This window comes from Meles meles, chromosome 14 (assembly GCF_922984935.1).
Source record: "Meles meles chromosome 14, mMelMel3.1 paternal haplotype, whole genome shotgun sequence".
In the NCBI taxonomy this organism is placed as follows: domain Eukaryota; kingdom Metazoa; phylum Chordata; class Mammalia; order Carnivora; family Mustelidae; genus Meles; species Meles meles.
Window position 1 is genome coordinate 30,926,716 of NC_060079.1, and position 10,060 is coordinate 30,936,775.

Below are 10,060 nucleotides of genomic sequence, written 5' to 3' on the forward strand. Positions count from 1 at the left end.
ACTGAGGCTTATTGACATTTCTGCCTTACAGTGAGACCTATGTGGCAGGGACAGAGGATGACTCCAGACAACAGCTGGTGGATCCGTCCCCAGTTGAATCTTCACATACAACCACAGCCTCAGCCAACACCTTGATTGCAGCCTGCGGGAGACCCTGAACCCGAAGCTCCAGGTAAGCCTTGCCCAGATTCCTGACCACAGAAACTGTGAGATCATCAGTATGGTTGTCTTAAGTCACTGTGTTTTAGAGTAATGTTTTATGCAGCAATAAATAAGTAACATAGTGTGGAAAGATCATGGTGGTGGTGGAGTATTGGTTGCTGAACCTGAAGAACAACTTAAACAAGGAAAAGTAAGAAGGTGCCAAGGACACACTGAGCCCAGTTCTGTGTGTTTTAGACAGTTTGGGCCAGGGATGGTGCTTCCAACAGGGGTTGCTTCTTTTTCTTCTTCCTTACCTCCTCCAACCCTTTGCTTCCCCAAGGGGGGAAAAAAGAGCTGAGGAGTTGCTTTATCAGTATTAACTACTAAACTTCGAAATTTCTTCTTTTAAATGCCCAAGATTATTGCCATCACCATCTTCTTGCCGACCATAAACTCCTTCCCTGAAATTTGCCTTGGTTCCAAGTAAGAAGGTGACTGTATTTAACAGTGATAATATCTTCAGCCAGCAGCCATAGCCACTAGAATACGAAAATTAAGATGTCTGACATCTCAAGGATGTGGAACACCTTGAACTTTGTATACATTGCTAGTGGGAATGCAAAGTGGGATGGTTACTTAGGAAAACACCCTGACACTATCTTATACAGTTAAACCTAAGTCTTCCATGTGACCTAGTAATTATACTCCTGGGTAGCTATTCAAGAGAAACAAAAACTTCTGTGTGCACAGAGGCTTACATTAAAATATTTACAGCATTTTATTTGTAATAGTCCAAAGCTAGAAATAATTCAATTGTTCATGAACTAGGGAATGAATAAGCAAAGCTGGTATTACAGATTGTCCTCTGTTCCCCTTTGTCTTTCTCAGGGTCATCTCAGGTGAACGCCTTTAGAAGAAAGAACCATAAACAGCCATATTCCTCATAGACTTTGGGTGTAGGGCTCAAGAGGGAGGGTGTTATCTTTCTGTTGGGAGAGCCAACAAGTGGGACCTTCTACCCTAACTTAGATTTGTCCTTTTCATGGGCCTCTGACATTCACTTGTCAATTAGCTCTTAGAAGCCTCTATTGGAAATAAGGTGCTTCTGAGATTTTTGATGCAGGAATGCAGCTCAGAATTATAATTGTCCTCCTTAATATTCTGCATCACTAGCTAAGGCTTACACAGCAAATATCCATGCCCATCAAAAAAAAAAAAAAATCTAAGGTAAAAGTGCATGCCCAGCATAATGTTTAGAGTTGTTGAATCACTGTGTTGTACACTTGAAATTAGTGTAATGTTGTGTGTCAACTAAACGTCAATTTAAAGAAGTGCATGCAAGAGGTTCATGGGAATAAAAGGGCCATTATGGAAGCAATGGAAGAACTAGTACAGGCCAGGTGAAATCTGCCATGAACTTCAGTCCCTCAGGAAGGCTACCCTATAGCTCCCTGTAGTTCCATTATTGTTTTTCTTCTTTTAAGCCTACCTAATGATTCCTAACTTAGAACTGAAAGCTCCATTGAGTATATGAGTCAGGACCAGGACATACAGAGGTCAAGAAACTTTATTCTTTATGAATGATTACAGAGAAAAGATAAACATCATCATCAATGAGGTTTGTTTTTTTTCTTTTTCTTGTAATGGTATAGCATCTTCCTTCCAGATCAATGTCCGCACATCCCTTGTCCAGCAAGTCTATAATTGCATCTCAGGCAACTCCTTTTAGGGGCATGAAAGAGTCATTGGCTGATTTAAATAAAGGAAGGAGGCTGAACATTTAGAATAAGGATTAAAAAAAAAGGCACTTTAAAAATTTTGACTTTTTGTGAACACTGGTGGTGGTGACTGACATTTCATGCACACAAAATCACTAGTGATGAAAATAACTATTAAATATAACTAATACCACACTATACCATTATATGCTGTTTTGAATCATTATCTCTCTCTTTTTTTTTTTCCCCTTATGTGTCTCGTCTTCTGTGCTTGCTTAAAACCAATGAGGCCCTGGCAAGGGTAGAGTTGAGACCCGTTCATTAAGGGCTATTTCTTGTTGTGCTCAGAGTGTATCTTTAGTTGCCAGGGGAAGATGTGTGCCTGAATTCTCTCACCTGGGTTAAGGTCAATTATAGCCCTGTAGAATGTACCCAGCTGTGGCAAGTTGATGAAGTCCAAGTTTTAAGATGACACAAAGGGATTGAGTCAGGCAAGAACCAGAAGATTTGGAGCCAAGTTAAATGCTATTGCTTGATGGGAAAGAAGAGAGGAAGGAGGCCATGGACATGCACAGGCTAGTTGCTGCTGAGACGATAGGACTCTGGAAACCCTGCCTGCTTAGTGTTAGCTTGGTGTTGGTTTGTGTATTTTCAAAATCTGCAGTGGGTGGCTTCCATAGTTACCCAGTGTCTGGGGACCTGGGCCCCTCTGATGACTTTTGCACTTTCACTGTTCTTGAGATTTGTCTGAGAGGTTCTAATTCAAAGGAATTATTTGAATTTTATAATTTATAACTATATATATAACTTATATATATAATTTATATATAAATATAGTATTTATATATAATTTAAATATATTTCTATATAAATATAGTATTTATATATAATTTAAATATATTTATATATCTAATATATATGATATTTTATATAAATAAATTATATGAATATATAATATAAATGATATAATATAGAATAAATAAATATGTAAATAAATGATAAAATTTATTATAATATAAAATAAATTATATAATTATTTATAATTATATAATGTATATATGCTATATACATTATATAGTTTATATGATAAATAAAATATAAATAAATAAAAATATGAATATATTAAATATATTTAAATATAATTTAAACATATAATTTATAATTGAATTTATAATTCAAATAATTCAAAGGAATTATTTCAAATTTACTTTGAAAGCTTCAAAAGTCATTTCACTCCACAGATTATGTGTGGAGTGGAAGGCGTATTTATACTTAGTTCCATTGCTCTTAAACCCCCCAACTTATTCTTGCTGGTAGAATTTATGGGAGTGGAAAGAGATTATTTCTAGGTATAGGGTGTGTGTTAGAGGTTATTTTTTTTCATTCTCATACAAGGAATATGTACTTAGCACCCACTAGACTTGGGGGTACATGGGAGAAGTACCTGTTTCAGAGCTTGTGCAAAGTCTCAATTCCTGAAGGATCCAGGCCCTGCACTTTGAGCCCTGGGTCGAACCACAGACCCAGGTAGGGCTGGCAGCCACATTCTTGTCCTGGTTGAAGGCTTCTGGGGGATGGATCTTTGAGGAGCCACCTTAGCTGAGGCTCTCTTGGTTGAATCTCTAAGTATAGCGGCAGAAGCCAAAGCTTCCTGTTGAGTAATATAGCCTAAGGGGAGAGAAATGAGAAGAAGTTCCAAGTCAACAGTCTTACAAAACAAATAAGCAAACAACCCTGCAAATATTTACGGATTCATAAAATTTTTTCTACTTTGCAGGGTAGGGACATTACGTTTAGCACACCCAGATTGTATGATCTTTGAGGATGGGAAGTAGACTTTTCTTCTTTTGCATTTTTCATTCAGTAAGTTAATAAATACCTCGTAATTGATTAACATGACAAATCACTCTGAGAAGTAGTTGGGCCTTGAGTAATCTGAGCCTGCATTGCATATCTTTGTTTTGAAAACTTTCTTCAAACCAGAAACAGAGGTATTCAATCTCCCTCAGGGTTTTTAAAGTGTATCCTGCAGACCACCCACTACTGATTGATCAGGCTGAGACCACATTTAATAATGCTTTTTAAAATTTCAGATTTCTGGCTCTACTCCGAAGACTTTCCTAATCAGACACTCAGAATTGGCCTGTAATCTGCATGTTGATAACGTAGGCAGGTAGATTTTATGTGCAGTAAATACGGACTGTCCTGGCTGTGGTTTCACTGGCCTCTATGCAGTTTTACTCTACCAACAAAACTAGTAGGTGATGCTTCTGCAGGAATTCAGGCCATCATGGGGAGCAGGCTGCATCCTGGCTCTGCCCTTTACTAGTCTCACGATCCTGGTCAAACGATTTCTTATCCATGCCTCAATTTTCTCTTCTGTAAAATGTTCATTATAGGGATGCCTGGGTGGCTCAGTGGGTTAAAGCCTCTGCCTTCGGCTCAGGTCATGATCCCAGGGTCCTGGAATGGAGCCCTACATCGGGCTCTCTGCTTGTAAGGGAGCCTGCTTCCCTTCCTCTCTCTCTCTGCCTGCCTCTCTGCCTACTTGTGATCTCTGTCTGTCAAATAAATAAAATCTTTAAAAAAAAATAAATAAAATGTTCATTATAAAGGTACCTACCATATAGAGGTGTCTTGAGTTTGAGGTAAGGCAATATATGCAAAGTGCTTAGAACTGTGCTGGGCACAAAAGGAGGCCTAATAACAGCTACCTATCGTTACTGCTCGTGTTCCTCAGTCATTGGCAAAAACCATGTCTTCCTTTGGTGCGAAGGCAGGAACATCAAGGTAAGGTAGATGTGTTAATGTGAAGTGAGCTGCTTATAAAAAGAAAGCTCTGCCAGGGTCAGAAGAGTGTAATAGAGGCCAGCTGGAGACTGAAAACATTTCCTGGAAGAAAAGGGACTTAACAACAATCACACCTCTGAAGGTTGTCTCTTAAAGTCTGTGACAGTCTTTTGCAACCATTATTTCATTTGTACTTTGTAAAATCCCACGAGGTTGCTAGAAGAGAGATATTAGAGCATGGGGGTGAAAACGTATGCTCTTTGCTGGCAGTGGCCCTGACATTGGTTAGGCGTGGGTCTGGGAAAATGAGATGTTGTGTGTAGAGCTCCCAGCACAATATCTAGAACATGGTAAATGCTTAATAAGTGTAACTGTTATTGTCCTGAGTAAAGCAAGCCTCTGAATTTGCATATCCAGCAAGGGGCTGAGCTGTGGTTTGAGCCTAGACCATCTGCCTAAGCCCATTGCCATTTCTACTAGATCAAGTTCCTATAAATCTCAGACAGTTGTTGACATTTTACGGCAATCTGTACTCTGATTTCGTGAAACCCTCTTAATTTACCCATAAAACCTTGTTTTCTATTGTCAGGGATAATCATTTTTAAACATGGCCTGCCAACCATGTTATAAAATAGCGCGCTGGCAGAGGCCATTCTACTTGAATTATTTATCGGGAAACGTGACTTCCGGCTGTAGCACACGAGGCCTTCCCAAGGGTGTCTGGTTTAGATCAGGTAGTTAAAACTCACCAAGCAGCTGCTGGTGCTGAAGGCTGTGAATATAGCGGTTCTGTAGGGCCTCCCACTGGGGCCTGGAATTGTAAATCCTCATGATGCTGTAAAAGTAGCGTTGCTGCCCTTGGGTCAGGTCCTGTCAAAGCAGAACAGGTGATTTTGATGAGTTAGTGGAGGTCTATAGGATGAAGAGTGTGATGGATTCAAAGCTGAAGATAAGATATATATATATATATGTGTATATATATATACATATATATACACATATATGTTATATGTTACATATAACATATATATATATGTTAAACATATATATCTTTAACAATTTTATATATATATACATATAACAACGGGAAAACAAAAATTGGGTCATGTCTTCCCTTAATTTACTTAACAACTTCCATTGGCCTGTGTGTTAGTGAAACTGGGTAAATAAAGATTCTAGGCAAGTAGGTCAAAGTATTGGGCTAAAAGGGATCTAAGAATTTCCAACATTTTATCATTTTATTCCTCTATAATGATCCTTGTTGAGGAAGGTGGGCTGTGAGAATCTGCACACTGGCCTGACATAGGCCAGGCCAGTGAATGGGGACAAGAGAACTTTCCATCAAAAGTTGTCAGTAGGCAGGGGAGATAGCTGGATGAGCAGTTGGGTAACGTGATAAAGGTTCAACATTGTTATTTTAAAGGTGCTACAAAAACAGAAAAGGAAAACAAAGTCTCCTGCAGCCGTCAAGGAAGACTTTGTCAAGGAGGTGACCAAAACATCTGAGTTTTAGAGTGACAAGGAACTAGAATACTGGTTCTCAAAGGGTATCAGCCTCACCTGGGAACATGTTAGAAATTCGAATTCTCAGGCCCAATCCTAGATCTACAGAATCCTAAACTCTGGGGAGTGGGGCCCAGCGCTCTGGGTTTTAACAAACTCTCCAGGTGATTCTGATACAAAGACAACAAAATTTGAAAACCACTGTGTTAGAAGAAAAAGAAAGGCTAATTAGTGAGAGAAGGGAGGACGTAGTACAGATTTTCACATGGGGACAAAATGTCTGGATATATTAGGAACCAGACTTTTTTTTTTTTTTTTTCTGCTTCAAGCAGAATATAGTGTCTGAGTTGGGGAAGGCTGTAGAGGCAGGCAGGGGAAGACCATGGAAGCCTTACAGGCAATGTTTAGAGGCAAATTTTAAAAATTATAATTAAAAAAGAGTTGAAAGATTACCTTTAATGTGAGGAACTTTATTTAAGTCAGTGGTTCTCAACAGGAGTGATTTTGACCACTAAGGACATTTGGCAATGTGGGAAGACATTTTCAGTTGTCATAAATGCTGAAATGGGAGATGGATGCTACTGGCAGTTAGCAGATAGAGACCAGGAGCTCTGCTGAACATCCCACAGTGCACTTGACAACCTCCCAGTCCCTCACAACAAAGAATTATCCAACCTGAAATGCCATACTTGAAGCTGACAAGATCTGAGTTTTAGAAAGATCACTCTGGCCCACCATGGAGAATGAGCTTATGGGGAGACATTTAGAAGGCTCCCATGCAGTGCAAAGGAGGAACAAGAAGGACTTGGATCACAATTACTGTTATCTACCTAATCTGTTGTCAGTGCTTACAATCATACTGGCCTCAATATTCTAGAAAAACCAAGGTGAAATAAGTTCACCCTAGGCCAAAAAATTCAAAACAGTGTTAGAAGTTTCAAAAGTAGTTGATAACCATTGTAATGGAAACTAAATTTAAATTGATTATATGTAACAGTAAAGTGGCTTTTATCTGTTAGAAATTCTGTGTGGAGTTGAAACCTGTGAGTCAGATTTTTTTTTTTTTTTTTTTGATGTCTAGAGACCTTAAGCTTGGTATCAAAAATATATCCAGAGTGAAAGTAGGAAAGCCAAATACTTCACAATTTGAGGCATCATTTGAACTTTACAGTTTCTGAATTAGAAGTTTTAAAAGAATACCTTTGAAGAAGATAATTGATTCTTAATTAAGCCTTTTCAAATGTGGAGAACAATATAATATGAAAATAGCAAGTCAGTTTCAAAAGCAAAGCTCCAAAGGGCAATGAGAGTTTCCATTATATAAGATAAAAATCTTAAAAGTTATGGCTTTATTTTATAAAGAAAAAAAAGCAGTCTATGGCTTTTCCTTAGCAGAGATCTAAACTTCTTGAATAATAGTCCTAATATTCGTACCCTGTTGTTTATCCTTCCTTGAGGGCATAGAAGAGAACTGAAATTTTTGCAAAAAGTATTAATGAGAATGACTTTAAATAACTGTGACTGAAAGGAGCTACCATAGCTCTCTAGCAGGGAGCCACAGTGTGGTCAATACTGAGCTTCAGCAATGAAGATGAGCCCATCTACAGAGCTCCTGAAATGGGATGGGTATAGGACCGGACCATCCAATTGCTCATTCATTCACCATGCCTGCCATCAACATGCACTGAGTGCCTGTGGTGGGTCCAATGTTACCTAAAGGTGGATTAACAGAGACAGGAGGAGAAGGCCTCAAGCCTTGAGGGAGAGACATGCAAGTTCCCTCCAGTAGCCAATGACCCACTATACCTTCATTAAGGAAGCATTGTGGGTGTACGCAGCAGAAGGGACCCGAATGCAAGGAATCCGTGGAACATTCCAAAGTTTTTGTTGTCTTTTCTGTTTTTCTCCCATTCTTTATCCTATACGTCCAAAGAACAACAAAGCATAGCATGAAATTTCATTTTGTTCATCCTGTTTTGTGAATGGACCTAAGTAAATAAGTAAGCAAGCAAGTAAAGTAAATAAGCAAGTAAATAAATAAATAAATAATAAATAAATGTTATTTATGTCAAGGGATAAAAAGTTTTCTCACATGTTTCTAAGTAATTGGATCTCAGCAGACTGCTTGGTTCTGCAGTTTGCCCTATTCTAACCCCCTGTTGATGGAAATAATTGAGAGTTCTTTGTCTTTCTGCTTTATCTTGGGTTTTGCAACAGGTGGACTGTAGAACCACATCAGGTCACAAGTTACTTCTTGATCATTTTAAATAATAGTTATTACATTATCTAATTTTAAAAGTAATATATGTCATTTTTGAAAATTTGGAAAAAATCTAAAAATTGGAGAAGAAAATATGATTATCCATAATCTAACTGTCCATAACTATTGGTGACATTTGATTGATTTCCTTTTACTCTTTTTTTTTCTGTGTACATTTTGTGTGATTTTCGAAAAGAGAGACCATACTCTATATGTTGTGCCCTTTCCCAGCTCATGGAATATCCCTTAAAAAATATGATTTTTAGGGGCGCCTGGGTGGCTCAGTGGATTAAGCATCTGCCTTCAGCTCAGGTCATGATCTCAGGGTCCTCGGATCGAGCCCCGCATTGGGCTCTCTGCTCAGCAGGGAGCCTGCTTCCCCCTCTCCCTCTGCCTGCCTCTCTGCCTACTTGTGATCTCTCTCTCTGTCAAATAAATAAATAAAATCTTTGAAAAAATATATGATTTTTAGTGACAGTCTAGTATTCCTTTACATTATTCTCCATGTCTTGCACATTTCAATTTGTAATTTTACAACAGTGTACTAGAAAAGAAACTGTTAAACTTAGCTGTATTTCTTGCCACTTGCCTACCCCACTGGGTTGTTTGATTAACTGAGATCATGGCTCTAGAAAGCTCTCACTTTATGTGTGAACTCCTTCTCTCTCTCTCCCCTCCACTCATATGCTCATGCACCTGTACACACAAGAGCACCCACATGCACACACTGTAGACATATTTTAACATGGGAGGAATCTCTGCTCTGAGTTCACAAAGTGAAGGCTCAGATCTTCCAGAAGAGAAATTTATTAGGAAAACATCAGTCAGCCTCTCTTTGTGTCCTGTTTCCATGATAAAGCTTATAAATTAAACTATAAATATTTCATTTACTACTGCTTTCCCTCAATGTGCACTTCAGAAGATTTACCAACGAAGATATACTCTTTTAATATTCTCTGTGATAGAAGCCAGTACTCTATCCTGTACTCAGATCATCTCAGTATCCCTCCTCCCATTTTCCAGATCTGTAGAGCAGAGCATAAATATACTTCAGAGCTAGAAAGATTTCTTCTTTCCTCAAATAGCATAAGGAAATGACTGACGATCTTTCTTGTGGCAACAACTCATGGGTGCTTTTCTTGGGCTATTGCTCAGGCAATCCATCTTAACCTGCTTGAGTGGACTATACCTGGTAAAGTTTGATTAAAGTGCATGGAGAATTCAAGGAGGACAAATCTACAAAATATCTTTTGTCTGAAACAAAAAGGAGAAATCTGCTTAAAGGACTTACCCTGTATTGTGATCTCCCCCTTTTTAAAAGCTGATACCGGTGGTCAGTGTTGTTTCCTTGGAGGGTCTCTTTCTTCATGCGAAGGTGGCAGTAGGAACTCAGTCTGTTGATAAGCTGATATCCAAGCAACGTCATGTGGTGACACAAGGCACTGCAGGAATTTGGCTGCATGCCTTTCCCTGCTTCTGGGCAACATGCAAATGCACAATTTATCTTTTTTCTTCCAAATTTTGTGTCTCGTCAAGTGCCAGCTTCTAAGTCTACCATATCGACATTATGTACAGATATGAGAAAAGAAAGTCCTTGGAGACAGAGAGGCTGAATATTAAAGGCCAAGAAATCCACCAGGGCAAT

General features: G+C 38.7%; 1 protein-coding gene across 1 annotated transcript; it reads right to left on the reverse strand.

Moving 5' to 3' along the window:
- Window positions 1-3,223: 3,223 nt before the first annotated feature.
- On the reverse strand, window positions 3,224-9,730 carry FAM216B (family with sequence similarity 216 member B). Its single transcript, XM_045978422.1, has 4 exons — window positions 9,707-9,730; window positions 7,962-8,074; window positions 5,402-5,522; window positions 3,224-3,530 (listed from the first exon to the last, which is right to left on the reverse strand). Exons 2-4 carry the CDS (start codon window positions 8,064-8,066, stop codon window positions 3,331-3,333), a joined length of 426 nt encoding a protein of 141 aa, XP_045834378.1. The 5' UTR covers window positions 8,067-8,074; window positions 9,707-9,730; the 3' UTR covers window positions 3,224-3,330.
- Between the last annotated feature and the right edge of the window lie 330 nt (window positions 9,731-10,060).

What these genes read in the sequence shown, in the direction of transcription:
- FAM216B (XM_045978422.1), bottom strand. Translation starts at nt 8,066, where the DNA reads ATGGGAGAAAAACAGAAAAGACAACAAAAACTTTGGAATGTTCCACGG. An exon ending in ACAATGCTTCCTTAATGAAG is followed by an intron (nt 5,523 to 7,961) that starts GTATAGTGGGTC and finishes CTGCTTTGACAG; the next exon opens with GACCTGACCCAAGGGCAGCA. An exon ending in TCAGCACCAGCAGCTGCTTG is followed by an intron (nt 3,531 to 5,401) that starts GTGAGTTTTAAC and finishes CTCTCCCCTTAG; the next exon opens with GCTATATTACTCAACAGGAA.